The sequence below is a fragment of the Strongylocentrotus purpuratus genome, unplaced genomic scaffold (genome assembly GCF_000002235.5).
Source record: "Strongylocentrotus purpuratus isolate Spur 01 unplaced genomic scaffold, Spur_5.0 spur5_contig_841, whole genome shotgun sequence".
In the NCBI taxonomy this organism is placed as follows: Eukaryota; Metazoa; Echinodermata; class Echinoidea; order Camarodonta; family Strongylocentrotidae; genus Strongylocentrotus; species Strongylocentrotus purpuratus.
In genome coordinates, this window is record NW_022145548.1 from 94,455 (window position 1) to 112,512 (window position 18,058).

An 18,058-nucleotide genomic window follows, 5' to 3' on the forward strand; every position below is an offset into this window, starting at 1 on the left:
GACTTGAGGGAGCCTAAAGATATCAGTAAGTGCCTTCTTTGTCTCTTTTGTAGTATTTAAGAAGTAGTACATCGTAGCCTATGATCTGTAGACCAGGGCTACTTTATTGGCGCTGCGAGCAAATTACTTTCTTGCATTTGCGAGGAATTTTAAGACTTGTGATTTTTGCACAGCGAGCACGGCTGCCCTAAAGCATTAGGTAACATATGCGGTCCGATGCGCTGGGCTAAGCTGCTCGCTGTGATTTGCTATAATCAGTAGACTAGATCCTAAGTTAAATTTCGAATTTTCGTCTTGGGCAGGGCGGGCTATTCTGCTTTGCCTATTTCGTCATTTGTTGTGTATATTTTTCTGTTGTTTCGTGTGGGTGTCGCGAGCTGGGCTGTAATATTAGCTCAGTTTAAGACATTTTTGCTGTGATTTTTTGGTCGATCGTCTGCTCTCGTTAACTCCGAGTATAGTTCCGGCGCGGCTAGGAATTGGAATTGGAACCAAAAGCGGGTATCGGAAGGACCCATGCGGTGATCTGCACTTCTCCTCGGGAAGCCGGAGCCGCGATGGAGGAACCCGCTATAAAGACCGTAAGACTAAGGCCTGTTGGAGTCGCGGATGGGTTACCCTTGCCCGAGGACAGGGTGCGGGTCGAACAAGAGAAAGATCCTACTCTGAAGGCGCTGAGTAAATGGCTAGAGGATCAGCGGGAACCCGATGAGGCCACCATAATGCTGTGGGGTCCGGAGGAGAAGTTCCTCTGGATTAACAGGACTCGGTTCACGCTGGTCGAAGGGGTCATCTGCAAAAATGCTGAGGACCAGGGTTTATTGCTGCTAGTGCCCAGGTCGTTGAGGGAGGAGGTCATGTATGCAGGTCATGACCTTCCGGCTGCGGGTCATCCCGGCAGGGATCGGACAAAGTCGTACATTCGGGTCAAGTACTTTTGGTACAAAATGGGCCAGGATGTGGCGGAGTATGTCCGAACTTGCCAGGCCTGCAATCAGAACAAAAAGACAACCAGGTACGGTAAAAGTCCCATGCGCAATTATCACGCGGGGGCACCTATGGAGCGGGTTCACCTGGATTTTCTTGGGCCCTTGCCTAAGTCATCCAGGGGAAACGAGCACATACTCATGATGGTGGACCAGTTCACCAAGTGGGTAGAGTGTATCCCACTACCATCTCAGAAGGCGGAGGAGACTGCCCGTGCTGCAGTGGGGGAATTCTTCTGCCGTTTCGGCTATCCGTTTGCGGTTTTTACGGATCAGGGGCGCAATTTTGAAAGCAAACTCTTTAAGGGAGTTTGCAAAGTCCTGCTGATTCACAAGGCCAAGACAACACCGTACCGACCTTCGGGAAATGGCCAGGTAGAAAGGTATAACCGTACCTTGATGGATGCAGTCCGGTGCTACGTGGGGCGGAACCAAAATGAATGGGACGAGTACCTGCCACAAATCTCTGGAGCACTCTGCGCTACAGTTAACCGGAATACCGGATATACCGCTAACCGGTTGATGCTCGGGCGGGAGGTGAACCAGCCAGCCCATTTAATGTATCCCCTCCCCAGGGGCAATTTGACCCTGGATCGAGAGGAGTACTTGAGCAAGCTGGTCAAGGCAACCCAGGCGGCGCATGAGGCAGCTAGGGCCAATCTACAGAGCGCCCAGAAACGAATGAAGTGCGATTACGATGTGCACTCGTTCCGGCGGCAATTCAATGAGGGTGATCCAGTGTATGTCCTTGACACTGCACAGGTCAAGGGCAGATGTAAGAAACTGAGCAGCCCTTGGAAAGGCCCCGGGAGGGTGGTTAAGGGGCTGACTCCAGATCTTTATCGGGTAGAACTCCGAAAGTCGATCTCCACTGTCCATCAGGATCGCCTCAAGCCATGCCGGGACCGGGAGTTGCCGGAGTGGTGCCAAGAGAGCAGGCGAGTCGACCCGGAGACCTTGTTTTGTATATGTCGCCAGCCATATGATGAGACCCGTTTTATGATCGGCTGCGACGGCTGCGAAAATTGGTTCCATGGGGACTACGTAGGGGTAACCCCAGCGAGAGTACCCATATAGATAAGTATTGTCCTCTGTGTGTGGAGCGAAGGAAGAGGTAAGGTTAGAGGTAGTTATTTTGGGGCGGGAACTAATTGTGTTTCCGCCTTTCTCTTTTCTTCCCTACAGATGGGAGGAAGCGGCGAATTTGCTGCTACCTTTGGACGACACAGAGGACTTCTCAGACCTGGAAGACATATCGGAGGGGGATAGGCTTTTGGCGCCCTCTGAGGAGCAAGGGGGCCCGGGTTTCTTGGGGTTCCTGGGAGTACCGTTAGGGGAGGGGCAGATATGGCACCTCCAAGGGAGGAAGTAGTAGCTAGGGGGGTCCTGGATTGGCTCGGGAGGGGTAGACACCTTCCATATCCGGGTGTAATAGTGCGTATGGCCCCGTCGCAGCTTCCCTGGGACGTAGTCCTGGGGTCCCTCGATGGGGCGTATGGGCGGGCGGTCACCAATGATGATGCGGGCTGGGTTGGTTGCCCGCATGAGTACCTCCGGGGGCGTTTGCCCCTGGAGGAATACATCAGCAGGTTCCCGTTACTGGGGGCTGGGGAGGGAGCCGAGGAGGAGGACGAGGCACTTATGTACTTCGACCCCGATACTCCTTGGTGGGAGCCGGGCATGGTTGAGAGCCAGTTAAGCCAGGATGCGAGAAACCAGCCAGGCCAGGGAAAGCGGCCATTGAGCGGGTCAGTCACAGGACCTGCTAAGAAGTATAAGGGGCGGGGGGCGTGTCCTATGTGCGGGGCCCGCCCTAGTGTCAAACTCCAGCAGCACGTATACGTATCCTGACAAACACCAGCAAGACTGGGATAGATATATTCCTTTTGCTACCGCCGCGTACAGAAGCACCGTACACAAAACAATACAAGAGACACCAAACATGATGATGTTTGGCCGAGAAGTTACCTATCCTTTAGACCTTTCGTTTGAGCAAGCAACTTCAAAACTAAACACTGATTATGCTCAGGATCTACGAAACAGAATGGATAGTATGTATTCGAGGGTAACAGAACAAAGTGACAAAAACTTGAGACGACAAAAGCGAAACTATGATAGGCACACGAATGACGAAACGTTCACTGTAGGTCAATTTGTTTGGCTTTGCAATGACCAAAGAAAGAAGGTATAAGTCCAAAACTAACAAACCGATGGGACGGACCTTTCCGAGTAATAACTAAACTATCCAATGTAACTTATCGCATTCAGCGAACACCCAGAACACCTCAGAAGATCATTCACTGCGATCGACTGAAACTATATGAAGGACCAGAACTCAACGCTTGGAAAAAACCAAAAACACAAAGAACCATCATATGTGATGTCGAGGAGACACTCAACAATCACGACGGAACTTGTAACAATAACAAAGACAACAATACTAACACGGCCGAACTTGACAGACGTTATCCCCAAAGAAATAGACGTCCGCCTACTTATTTTTACTAATAAAACTATCATTTCTAATTTCGGCACATGAAGTAATAAATATATTTCGATATTATCATAACTAAAACATAACCATGGTCTTCAAGTGCCGGACGTGTAGATATAAGAACAGTAACGAGGAAGTTGTGAGAAATCACGAGAGAGACAGACATGGCGACAGTAAGCCTAGAGATCGAAGCCGATTCACCGGGATGTACTGGCTTTTGTCCCCAGAGCGTGACGTCCAGCCACTATCAGTCCCTTCAGTAGAACAACTGATTCTTTCGCCAGCATTCGTCAAACAGAACCTGAATGTTGATTTTCTTCTAGACAAACTTAAGATTTCTGTGGAACAACAGCAAGCTGTCGAGCAAGCAGCAAGCTGTCTAGCGAGCAACAAAGGGCCAGCGACACAACCCTGTGTGGCATCAACTCAGGAAAGGGAGGTTAACCGCTAGCAATTTTGGGGTCGTGTTGAAGGCGAAAAAGAGTCACACCATCTCTTATCAAACGGCTAATAAGGACTTACGACCTAAGCGGCGTCCAAGCCATCAACTGGGTGGGGCATAACCCAAGAGGAGGAAGGTATCAAAGCGTTAAAGGCATCCAAGCAATAGGAGGTAGTCGACTCTGGACTCTGGCTGTCCTGGTCAGGTGTTTCATCAACTAAAACTGATTTTGATTTTTAAAATCAATTTTAAGGCCGAATCAGTTCTAGCTTAAAACCAATACTTGTGAGCCGTTTCATCAAATCGATTTTAAGCTAAAATTGAATTTAATTGATTTATATATATATGCGAACGAGCCTAATCATATTGTATCCATTATCCCGCAAAATGGCGTCGTCTGGAAAAGGAGGAAAAGGCCCGAAGAGTGGTGGAAAGGAAAGTAAAATCCGGTTTTCTTATCTAAGGCCATGTAAAATTGATTTCATGTTGATCGTCCCTGCCCGCTTCCTTTTTTCCGCCCGCCTCCTTATATTTGATATTTGATATATTTTCGTTTTATTCAGAAAACAACACAGAATACTTACCATATGCATCTTTTCCACCTTTTCTTCAAATACGCTGTTCAAATATTCTTGTACAAACATACTAAGACTCTAGAAAAAATTGTATTGAAATGTAGAGTGGTTGATATGCTATATGATCGGCTAAATGCTGAAGTGAAGCTGCGCTAAAAAATGATGTGATGATGCATGCGCTGCGCATGCATATATTGCATGTATATGCTTGAGTCGAGGAGCTAGCTAGAGATGAGTCGATTGAGTCGACTGATCATCGCATCGCAGATACCTCACGATAGCGCGGCCGAGCTCTAGCGCTGGATTTCAGACAGCATGCATGCGCGTAAATGCATGCGCATGCAACGACTTGCATACCTTGCCGACGATATATCTACCCATATGGCCAAAGCTGAGATGAGCCGACTTTTCAGCCAGCTAGCTAGTATAGTGTTGCCAGGTCGTGATAGGCGCAAATCGCCAAAAAGTTGACGGAAAATGTATACCTATACTATCTATAGCAAAAAAGAAATATATTTATGTTTGGATTTTATTTTATTCACCATATCATTTTTTATTTTATTTTTGCTCACCAAAAGTCACCAAATAAATATCCAGATCGGCAATGGGCAACGTTGCTAGCTAGCCCTGGCACCTTTCGCCGCGCGCGCCTAGCTCACCTACGTTAGGCGCGGTGGAAGTGCGCGTTTGTGTATATATTTTGTGCATGAGGTCCATACCGTAAGTACTAGTACCTGTATGTATATACGTACGGTATGCATGTCGTAGCCGTGTTGTAGTTTTTTTTCGTCATCGTGATTTCATCCCATCCGCTTCTTTGTTTTGTTTACACCATCAGAATGTCTTCTTTTGTTTGTTGTATGATTGAGGGAAGGCGGGGAAAGGGGAAGAAATGGTTTAGAAGATCAACATATTCATCTACAACTATATTGGACATTTTCAACAAATTTTCATCTGGACAGTGGGACGGAGGGGATGACATCGCAGTACCATCGTTACAAAAAAAAAATATCAAATATCAAATAACATGGTACACCCTCCTCCTCTTTTTCAAAAAATCTGGACGATCAACATGTAATCAATTTTACATGGCCTAATAATTATATCTACAAATGAGAAACATTTTTTTAATATTAGATAATCATTGGGTTATTTTAATTTTTGAGATGATAGTTTCATTTCTTTATTAATATTTATAATATTGCATCGTAAATTAGCTCTAAATTTTAATGCAGACGACCGAAGATAAATGTAGTCCCATTCGTATAATCTTGTGTCGGGTAAGGGCACTTTACCCGACACGTACTACACCGTACACGATTGATCACGAGAGTGTTGACATCAACATCAACAGTAGATCTAGAGTCTATACGGAAGAAAAGGTAGCCCTGTTGGTCTTCTGGTCGCTTCTTCTTTTGGTTGTGATTAACAGAGGAAAACAACTTTAGTATGGAATGAAAGATAATGTCATTCTTCTCATCCAAATGGCAATAGATTCTAGAATTAGAAATCTTGAAACAAAAATCTAAATAAATCAGCCCATCAAAAGATGGGTCTAGACGGTAGACCCACTCCAACAAAGCATAGACGCTAGAGTCAATGCTAATAATATGCGTACTGACCTTTAGCCAGGCTCTAGGGGGAAAAATGTGATTGATCTCAAAACAAAATTGGGAATTCATTACCGGTAATTATTATAATTAACAAAATTAATTCTGCTTGTGTCTAAAACGAATCCCAAGTCAATAATACTATTGTAGGCCCTACTTTGATCTGAATTTAAATCAAAAAATGTTTTTCCTTGCAGTTGTATTTCAATTTTTTTCCTTATCATTATATGTACAGTTCAGAGCTGGTAATTTTGAAGACTGGGAGACTCTCATGATGATTAATTTCATCAGGGACAACTGGAAAAAGTTGTTTTCCCGTGCAGGACACAGTGGGACGAGAGTATGTTTCTAGACTGTAGTGAACTATCTTGTGGATAAATTATTTTATTGAGCAGGTAGTCTTTACATGTATTTTTACTGTATTTTTTTTTTTTTGATGGGGGGGGGGGATGGGTGGTATGAATATTTCAGTTTTGCAATCATTTTTATTATAAAGAACATTTCTTCAATTTCACTGAACTTTTGTATTTGATAGATTTAATCAATATATAGTTCCTGCCAGAATATTGCCTGTTTCAATTGCTTCTCTTCAAAATTATTTGATGGACTTGTTGGTGAGGAAGCCATCCATTCACCCAGCGGAATGCAACTATCGCGGAGGCGGTTAAGAGAAAAGAAGAATGAAGAAGGGGGCTTCGACATAGGGATGCTGTTGCTATGCAGTATTACATAACATCACCCTGCGAGGAACCTCTGTACAACCCTCACTGAGGAGAAGCCCCTAATCAAGAAGATGCCACATCATCACTTATTCATTGTACACTCTCACTTGCCATGTGGAGTTAGAGTAATAAACAGGTAGGCTGCAAAAGGGACATAGTACCTTAACAGATGAAGTTGTATGTATGGAGACAGGACTCCCAAACAAGAAAATTCTATAAATTGTCACCGGGTACTTACAACGTTTTGAGGATAACATTGAATATTTCAGCAGCTGGCGAGTCAAGGCGATATCATTTCAGGACCAGATCTTCATCACGCTCATGAAGCTGCACCAAAATTACACGAATTTACATCTAGCACAACTATTCCACACCAGCACTGCCACAATCTGCAACGCCGTCATCACATTCTTCCACATCTTATTTGATCTACTCTACGAAGACACGATGAAGACTGTCCCATCCCGCGATAAAAACAAATTGTCTATGCCAGACGCATTCCAACTATTTGGGAGTTGCAAAATGGTTATCGAGTGCACTGATGTGGAGATTGCTGCTCCGAAGCTAATGAGCGATCAAAAGAGAACCTACTCTTCATATAGAGGTACCCATTCCTTTAAACTTCTCCCGGGTGTAGCAACAAATGCTGTCATCACTTATTGCAGCAAGCTGTTTCCAGGGTCAGTTTCTGACAAGGCTGTAGTAAAGGAATATGTCATCCTCACACATTTCAAGGCCGGCGACCTCATCCTTGCTGACAAGGGTTTTCTCATCCAGGACATTGTGTCATCAGGTGTTGCAGTCAACATACCCCCTTCCTATCCCACGGCAAGTTCAGCGAGGGCGAGGTGAAGATCACCAAAAACATTGCGAAGTGCCGGATCCACGTGGAAAGTGCCAACGCCCGCCTGAGGACTTCAGGATTCTAAATTTCATTCCCCCCTACCTTAGGTGCTACACTGAAAAAATTGTGAAAGTCTGTTGCTCTCTAGTCAATCTACAGCATTCTCTCATCAGAGAGATTAGAGAGGGAAGCTGACGGGAAATATTATGACGCATGGTAATCATAGACGATATGAAATTGAGGGACACATGCACTTTATAAATAATTACCCATATTTATGTACCTCGTTTTTTTCTATTGATAAATTATGTATTGTATTTTCTATCATTTGTATGTTCACTGTCAATAAAGCCATTGGAAGCCAAATTTCTATGTAATTTTTGCATGCATGGATCAATAAAATAATCTTGAATCTTGAATCTACAAGAACCCGCAAATATACAACAACAGACAATATTAAATATGTGGATTAAAAAAAATAATCTGCTATTAAGTGACAGACCTAGCTATTAAATACAGTGCTGTCATCTCTCTAATTCTACATTAACCGATCTGAGTGATTCTACGACCCACGTTGGGTAGTTCTTGTCTGGATAAAGATCCTTGAAGTATGACCTGATGAACTCCGGAAACCTCCCCTCCATGATACTCTCTCGTATATTTTTCATCAATCTCATCTGAATAATGAAAAAAGAAAGAAAATGAAGGAGTAAAGAGACAAGATTTGTCAACTGTATTTGACAGCTAGGCAAGCCCAGGGCTGGTATTCAATGCAATACTTAAGTTTGAAATATGAATATTTTACTTAGTCTTCGGATTAGATAAAACACTTAGCCAAATTTGGTATTCAGTTCAAACTTTTAGCTAAGTATTTTATCCTAAATTCAAGACAGCTTTGGAGGCCTTAATTGGCAGGCATATGGTTTTCTAACGCAGTATCATAACCTGTGCATAATCATATTAGCACGCATTACTTTTGATTGATCGTGTGATGTCACAATGCTTATCAGTATTAGTATTTTAGTTAAATTTTGTCTTACGTATGTAAAAGTCTAAAATGCAATTTGAGAACGAGATAAGTAACATTCTTAGTTTAGTAATTTACTTAGTAAATTTCTTACTTATTCTAAGTTTTGAATCGAATAGCATACGGTAAAAAGTCTGCAACTCTTTATGAAACACATTTCAATAAAATATGGTGAACGACTGAAATAGTCAAATATGAAACTAGAATGATTTCAGATTGTGATACTGACCTGGAAAGCTATATTATGTATGCTAAGGAGTTGGCAAGCCACAGTACTGAAGTTCCATATGGAGTGGATGTAGGCCCTCGTGTGACGTTGACATGTGAAGCATACGCAGTCCTTGTCGACGGGCTGAAAGTCGTTTGCAAACTGCTTATTCTTGAGTTGAAGTTGGCCGTCCATGAGTAGAGCACAGCCAAATCTCTGGCAATGATAAATAAAATTATATAAAGGGTAATAATTATGATGATAATGATTATGTAATGATAGTGATATGATCCATCATAGGAGATGCTCAAGGTAGCTACAGAATATTACTATGCCTTGGCTTTAGTTAAACTGCCCCGAGGTGCTCAAAACATTCAAGGAATGTCTTATAACCAGGTACCCATTTATCTCAACTAGCAACTATCTATATTTGTATTGCCCAAGGACATTTATAAGTGATGCAGATGAACACTTGAACCATGAACTTTTCAATCTACTATTTTACCAAGATACCTTGGTAAGAACTTTGTACCATAAAGCAAGAATCTGGATTATTAAACTCAGGTCACTCATCACAGTTTACTTTCATTGTTATGATAATAAATGAACTTCAACCCCAATGAACTATATCGAGTAAGATTTAGATCAATAAGTCCATCTTAAAGCCCCTCTGCACTAGTTTGGCATGGAGGGATTAGACCTCCCTGCAAGGTCACTGTCAGGTGGTTATCTCATCAAATCAGCTCTCAAATAATATAAGAAAAAGGGCATCATGGGGGATCAACAGGTACGGCTTAGGCATTGTTGGCTGTATATAGGGCGCAAGTAGCTATAAGTAGTGCAGTGGGGCTTTACAAGAAAATAGAAAAGTGGGCTTCTTACCGCTGTTCTTGTTGGGTAGACGCAGTCATACATATCTACACCTAATGCACAGCATACTACAAGGTCCATTGCATATCTGAGAGTAGAGTAAAAAACAGGTTTGACAGATCACAAACATCCCACAATATATGAAGGCATAGGTAAAAAACAACTATAGATTGGAAATACAAAAACATAAAAAAATAAATAAATAAGGGGGAAATTGGCAAATTTTTCTAAAAATATGTTATTGATTGTTTTGGACAAATGTGAGTTCTACTCGATTAACTATATGAGAGTTTTGACATCAAAATTTCATGGAAATGGACTGAATTAAAACAAAATTTTGATAAAGGTTATATAAACATTGTTGATGAGTAATAAATCTCATGACTGACTTTTGGTGTTGATATATTTATTTCAAAGAAGGAGTACAAAAGACTGATACAGCCGGCTCTTAAGGCCATTAAAAAAAACACATGTTTAGCATCTTGCTTTTTTGAAAAATAGGGAGGAGGAGACCCTTTTTTTTCTTCCAAAATGGCTGCTCGGCAAATATTCCCGACAGCTAGTCGGGCTATTTTTCAAGATGGCCGGCGCCATCAGCATTTTATATATATACTTTTTTTGTAGAAATAGACCATCTTATTAGTATGCTTTTCATGTTTTTTCATTTAAAAAGAAAACAAAAGCAGGCGGCCTCAAAAAAAGGAAGGGTGCAAGGAGGCTAAATAAGATTTTTTTTTAAATGGCCAAAGATTGTTTGACTACTCACCCAACTCCCATGCAATATCTGGGTTTATTTTTTGGTAAGTGGTCAGTTGATAGGGACACCATTCTCCAGAACTTGTCCTTTTCTTCCCCACCGCTAAGACCTCCAATAGCATAGCCTGGCGTGTCACGCTTTACCATCTCTGAAATTAATGATGAGAAGAAGAAAAAAACGCGTTAGGAATATCAAAGTAAGGAAGCTATTAAGAAGAGAGTCTTTCTTGTTTCTTTCGCAAGTCAATCGCAGAGCCTCTAAATACTAAGAGGTACAGAAAAAAACATTTCTTTCCACAGGTATAACTCTCAATGGATAGTAACAAAGATTACAATTGCATATCCTAGTGAATCGTTTTTTGCAAATTTGCATCTTCTTTTTTATCTTTATATAACAAATTGAAATCCAACTACAACGTACATCTGTGAATCTTGATGTGCATCCCCTCTTTCTTTTTTTCTTCTTTTTTTATGTCTTTTTTCCCCTTTTACCAATATTTTGTTCCCTCCATATTTGTATTATTATGTATCCTTTGAGGGTAGTCATACTATAAAGCTTTGCTTACTTTGTCCACCCTCCTGTTTGATGTTTTCGATTGGTTACAGCCAGCCTTACTTTATTCTACATATATTCTTTTGTAATGTTTGTTTGTTATATACTTGTAAAAATGCAAAAGAAAAAGAAAATCAAACAGAAATAAATAAATCAAAAATCAAATCAAATCAATCAAAGTATGGAGAGAACAGACATGAATTTGAGACTTCCAAGGACATAGCCTGCAGTATATTATACATCAGGGCAATTCCACGGTAACGGAAGGACACTCAGACAAGATTTTTGAACTTCAGGTTCATACTAAAAGAAATGTTTTATTAGTATGTATTAAACTATGGGGAACAAAATGTGTTTCAGTCAAGTGGAAAGCTTCATCAACTTCACAAAGTTTGGATAAACACTAATTAACTGGAAAAACCATGTCCATTTTTATGTCCTTCCGTTACTGAGATAATTAATATGCACATTCTTAAACTACTTAACTATAATGACAATTTTTGTTGGGGAGAATTAAAGGCACTTATATAGGTATTATATCTGTACTGTTTCACATCTTATACTAATAAAACAGTTCTTTTAGTATGAACCTGAAGTTCAAAAATCTTGTCTGAGTGTCCTTCCGTTACCGTGGAATTGCCCATCATCATCTCTTCAATTTATGATGAAATCAACAATACTAAACCTCCAAGGCACAGGCGAAAGTATAATGATTAATAATAATTATTAAGAGAACATTAATCCAAATACACATCGTATCGCATATAGTGCCTTGAGTTCATGTGTCAGTTTTAGTTTTGATGCAAATCAAATACGGTCGGATAGGTGCCTGTAATATAAATAGCTATGTCATGTTAAAGGGATTGGGTAACTTTGTCTCAGATTCTGTCCTGGATTTAACTCATGCTGCAATGACAATTATAAACCTTCAGGTCGGTCAGGAATCCCATGACTTTTACAAGTCGATCGCCTGTCTGATTATCAAGATATCTAAGATTGGAAATCAAAATTAAATTTAGCGTTTTCCTAACGGTTTTCATAACACTACAGTCTATTAGGGAAATCGAGTATGGTAAAACCGGTCACTCAAAGATTTTTACTTTTTTGAGGCCCTTCTTGATCATTTTGAAGCACAATTTTTTTAGGGCTTCAATATTACACCATATCACAGACACTGATAACACGTACATGTAGGGTCGTGCATCTCAGATTTAACATTGTTCAACGATGCCTTTAAAGCAACTTAATGTAGGGGTAGAGTTCCCCTTTGAAATGGTAACAAATTATAAATCTTAAATTGGTTCAAAGTACCTTTGAGACACTGTATCCTGAGGTCTTTGTCCAATCCACCTTGAATGATGGCAAACAGATTCTGATCATGTGGCCTCCCTTGGGCCTTTATACAGCGATCTAGCCAACGAATTGACCTGGTCATCAAAAGAACAAGAACAAAATAATTAACGATATATCGTATGAAGTCGGATATCATGACAGAAGAGATTCCATGGGGCTTCATAAAGCCGTCTTGTTAATGGATTGACCTGACATCACAAGAGTAAGAAGTTAACAGGGTATTAATATCATACCGAGTAGGAAATAACAAGCATGCACAAATTGTGATCATGTTGCCTTCCATGGACTTTTTACCAGTAATCTAGCCAATGAATCGACCTGGAAACGAAACCATAACAATGTAATGTTACTGAATTCTCACACATAGATGAGGTACTGTAGGAAAGAAGCAGGCATATGCATAAAGAAAAATGAGTTTTGAATGGGATATCTCAAAAACTCATAACCTGTTCAATTTGAATTCGCACAGAGCACATTTCAAGAATTTGAAATGTATATAAAGCAAGTTTTCTCACATTTCTTCCAATGTATAATACAATAAACATTGATATTATTGTACAGACCTGGGCCCCGTCCTACAAAGAGTTGATATCAATCGCAACTACATAGAGATTGCAAACTTGCGATTGATTGGAGGATTTGCAATTGATTTGGATCAATCACAACTCTTTGTAAGACTGGGCCTTCAGATGTTGCATTTGAATTAACTTCGTTTATATTCATAAATAAATCAGTTTTTGTCATCACCACCATCATCATAAATTGAGTGAGTTTACCTATGCATTGCCTCCTCCACCCTTGGCCCTGTAGTCAGACTATGCACCACATCATCTAGCTGCATGATAATGTCTGCCCCGATGCTGTTCTGAATCTCGATGGATCTTTCCGGAGTGAGGAGCATCTCCTTCTGGTTGTAGGGGGACTCAAACTTCACGCCCTGCTCTGTGATCTCAGCGAGCTTCAACAGAGATACCATTTGGAACCCACCACTGTCCTGCAAAGAATATAGAATATGGTTAAAAAAAAGAGAGGTGAGAAATTTATATCAAATCGTCTTCAGATTTTAAAAGAAAGAGATAGTCATCAGATCTTCATGCTTTAATTTTCCTAGAGGCCACAAATCATTTTGCCTTAAATGTTTTAACACCTGGTAATGTCCCTTCCTACGTAACAAAGATTGAAGGGGGCTTATCAAACAACCCCCTCCCCCCAAAAAAATATTGTATATTTTTAGTAGATACAAAATCATCACCCTTTAAAAGGAATAGATTAAAAATTAAACTATGAGAAATATAATCGATATACAAATAATGAGCTTGAAAAACCTTGAAATGACAAAACATTTTTTAAGGCGCCCATGGTACTGGTAGTTGATTAATCTTTTCCTGGAAAATATGCATTTGTTGAAAAAAATTCCTATCGTTACACTTCATCTCCCATTATCAGTTTGCTTCTTTCTTTCTTTTTTGTTGAAGGAATTTCTGAAACATCTGTAGTGATTCAGCCTGAGCCAATACGGCTCTGGCGGGTATAAACCCATATGCGCGCAAGTCCCGCATTTGGCGACACCCGCGGTAGTTTCCGCAGTCATGCCCGATACTGGGTATGTCAGATTTGAACTGGAACTGCAACCGCGCTACATGCCGTCTGCTGTTCCTCCGAGTCTCTGATCTCAACATAGCTTCGTGGAGCTCCACCGTCGGTGTTTCATCGAGTCTTCGAGATTTACTGCAGTTCTACAGCCTATGGTAGGATTGACCCTTATTATAGTAATTTATAGCATTGCATAAGTTAGCAGTAGTTATTTAGGCCCAGTAAGATTATATTCCGCCCCGTCACTATACATCTTCACTTACTGTAAGCAATGCCCTGTTCCAATTCATGAAGTGATGTAACCCTCCTGCTTTTTCTAATGTATCAGGACCCTGTATAGTGTAAGACAGAAGAAAAAAAGGGAGAAATACATGTTACCAAATATACAAAGATATAGGTGGTTAACCATGACAAAATTGAAAAATAAATATATGAGGTCTTGGACGGAATAATTAATAATCAAACTCAAAGATGGAGCACACGCAACTGTGTATCTATTCTTGCAAATGGCAACAATTAGGCGTGTACAGAAACCAATATGCATGGATAGTTTGATATCAAGCCGCCATTATCATGATTGTTATAGATTCTCTAGAATTTATAGTGAAACTGAAAAGGTAATCAAGACTATCGCAATTGATGACATTCATGACAGTTACCATAGGTCTATAGACTATTATTGACAGAATCATTGCTCAATTACACTTCAGAGTTTGAGTCCAAATTATTTTGCTTGTCAATTATCAATACTAGCTCATAAGTAGGCACATTCATGGGGCACTAGAGGGCGCTTCGCGAGCGTACGAAAATCTGAATGGCCTTGCTGCGGTGGGTCGGCAATAATCAGCCCAAAACTTGGATATGGGAGGGTGGAAGGATATATCTTTTTTATAATGTTATCCGGTCTTACCCCTAACCATCCTATGTTTAATCTATGTAGAAATAACATGCGAGTACGATAAGAGAAACATCGGGCCCATTACTGATGCAACTTTTTAAATATTAGCCTAGAAATGACCACCGACAAATCTTCATAAAATCTGAGTTATAAACAACTCACAACTAGGCTCGGTAATGCAAATACGATTTTCTGAAAATTCAGGTGTGATTTTTTAAGTTTCTTTCAAGTATATTTCTGCGCATCGCAGCGCAAATTTTCTTCACTGCTTCAAAATCACCCTTGAAATTTTTTTTTGCAACGAATTTGATACAGGGTCCGCGAGTGTTTCCCGTTCCTTGCGTGGTGAAAGTTTGGTAATACAAAGTTTGCATTGACTCGCGCACGAAAAAATGGCTCGAAAACAAATGTCAAAACGAGAAATAAACAAGCTTTTGTATAGTTATAAGAGATCTACCAAGGTTTCTTTGTCGATATAATTTATTATATAGTCTCAATTAGAATTCAGAATTATCTCACTGAAACCGACGAAGTTCTCGATCGTAGTTATTTTCACTTTGCCAGCAGACGTTCTAGCGTGGTTTTGGCAAAAAGCTAGCCCGCCACCTTCCCACCTCGAACCTTTCGAGTTCCGCTAAAATTGTGCGCTGCGGAGCTCCGAGGGTGCGTTGGTATCGCTGGCAAACTCTCGGGCGCGCGGCTAGCTCCCCACGACGGACCATTCGCGGTATGGCGAGAGTGTGTGTGTGAGATACGATTTTGGATTCGAGAACGCACGTACCACAATCGTGCGCGTCATTTTCTGCTGTCGAATGTCTACGACCAATTTTACATGTACGATTTTTAGTACAGATACTTGGTCAGTTTTCTTCTAATATCTTTGGTTTTACAACATTTAAAAATATAATTTCTTCAAATTTGCTCCTGACTCGGTTCAGACTAGACCTAATTGTCTGATGTGTTTTCAAGTCAATTTCTTGAATATATTTTTTTGCATGAATTTGCCTATCATAAGATTAACATCTCAATCCACAGTCTCCGAAATTGAGTGTGACTGCACTGCAAAAAAAGCAAGCAAACTAAAAAATTCAAAAGCCATCCGTTCTTCAATTTCAGTTTCAACTACCCATAATTTTAGTCGAATCAGAATTGAAGAGTCAAGGTAAAGCAGCTTGCAAAAGCCTAACTAACTCATGTGCATCCACCCCCCCCCCCCCCCCCCCCCGAGGAGTGTCGCACCATGGATCATGGTCGCGTCCTAGCGGCCTAGGCAAGGCGGTCAGCTCGCAACACTTACGGGTCTCATTCCCAAGTGATACGTGTTTCCTAAAATAAGCTGGCAATTTAAGTCTTTCAGCTGCTCACACGTCACCCCTTTCATGGTTCCTTGAGTTCCAACTGGCATGAATACTGGCGTATCCACAACTTGATGGGGAAGTTTCATTTTACAAACCCTCGCTTTCGTTGTGCCACATTCTGCGAGGATTTGTAACGAAAGCGCATGTTTCGTGGGCGCTGCCATTTTGCTTGCTGATGATTTGACTGCGCATGCGTTGATGATAAAGAATGATACGGAGGAAGGAGGATGAAGCCACTGATCTAGATGAGGTACGATAACGATGATGATTCTAATGATAAAGATGAGGACGGGGTTGTTTATGATGGTGATGAATGATCGCGAATGACATGATGATGATCATTATGATATGATGATGAATAATGATGACGATGTTGATGATGATGATGATGAGTGCGGGCGTTTATATGTGTATATCAGTAATTATTTACTCAGGGGAGGACCGTCTTTTGAAGGCATAATGGGCCCGCGGGGGGGGGGGGGGGGGGGGGGGGCTGTAGCCCCTGCATCTTTCTTCAGAACATGCCACATCTTGTAGTATATTTTGGTCGTATATAGATTGCATATTTTCAGCTAGTAAATAGGCCTATTATTTATTTAAAAAAAAAAAAAAACTCCTCTTAATTTTATTGTTCGGTCATCTCGGGCACTGTTTTATTATCTTCCAAAATCCTTATGAGTTATGATCTAGACAGGCACATGTCTGATTGTGTGAAACTTTTCAGCAGGGCCTATAATTGTATACACAAAACAGAACAAACTACAACAACACTGATTTTTCAATATAGTGGGGACCTGCATGTTACCGTATATCTTTATCGCTTAGTACTATGTTACGATTGCCGTTTTGTTCCATAATGTATTGTGTTAATTTTGAATTGTTCTCCAATTATTTGTAAATATTGTGATTCTGTTTTGATTAAAAAAAAATTACAAAAACAATCTTGACAGTGCTTCTTTACGGGTAGTATAGGTTCGGGAGCATTTGTAATGTGTGTTATGAAAGAAAGATAAATAAAACTTGAACTTGAACTTGAACATTTGCCGGATATAGCGCCGAGCCTCCGGAACGGTTCTCGGAGTTTTTAACAATTTAGAACCTTAAAAATTACCGTCAGAGCGATTGTAATTTTCTCCTTGAAAGTCACAAAGCCCCGATCAGTTCATTTTATAAATCATCTCTTTATAGAACTATTTTGTTATCGTACTGTTCTACTTTTGTCCGAAATCTTTATATAGGCCTAAATATAGTTAATGTTGAGCCAACTCATCAAAAATGTAATTTGTTTGCCAGTGTAATTTGATGTTTCGTGTTCTTCCTTTCTTTCTCTTCATCTCTCTCTCTCCCACCCCCTCTCTCTCCCCCCTCTCTCTCTCTCTCTCTCTCGCTCACTCTGTCACTCGCTCACTCTCTCACTCCATCATGAATTTTCGTAACAGATCTCCTCTGAAAGCTCTATAGATATGTTTATTTTGATGAAGACTGTAATAAATGATGGTCAAAATGAAATCCGTAATGTGCGGAATTTTTTTTCTCGGGCGATTATCATCCCTAAAAGGGTGAATATTGTAGCACATATTCACGCACACTAAGTCGTAGAAACGAATACATAATATAATTCGGGTGGTGGTAAAAAAAAAACACACTTAATTTTAGAAAACAATAAGAACTATACGCCGGCGGTATTTTTTAATTTGAAGTCTCCTACGTAATGTTAAGATTTATGTGTGAAACTCTTTTTGTTATAGGCTAATTGTGCCATAACTTGG

The 18,058-nt window shown here is 40.6% G+C and overlaps 1 protein-coding gene across 1 annotated transcript; it reads right to left on the reverse strand.

Moving 5' to 3' along the window:
• Window positions 1–6,980: 6,980 nt before the first annotated feature.
• Window positions 6,981–16,453, reverse strand: LOC579235 (queuine tRNA-ribosyltransferase catalytic subunit 1-like). The gene is made up of 8 exons (XM_030988969.1): window positions 16,229–16,453; window positions 14,297–14,365; window positions 13,217–13,434; window positions 12,399–12,514; window positions 10,545–10,683; window positions 9,791–9,866; window positions 8,930–9,124; window positions 6,981–8,350 (listed from the first exon to the last, which is right to left on the reverse strand). The coding sequence occupies exons 1-8, from the start codon at window positions 16,451–16,453 to the stop codon at window positions 8,198–8,200; spliced, it is 1,191 nt and encodes a 396-aa protein (XP_030844829.1). The 3' UTR covers window positions 6,981–8,197.
• Between the last annotated feature and the right edge of the window lie 1,605 nt (window positions 16,454–18,058).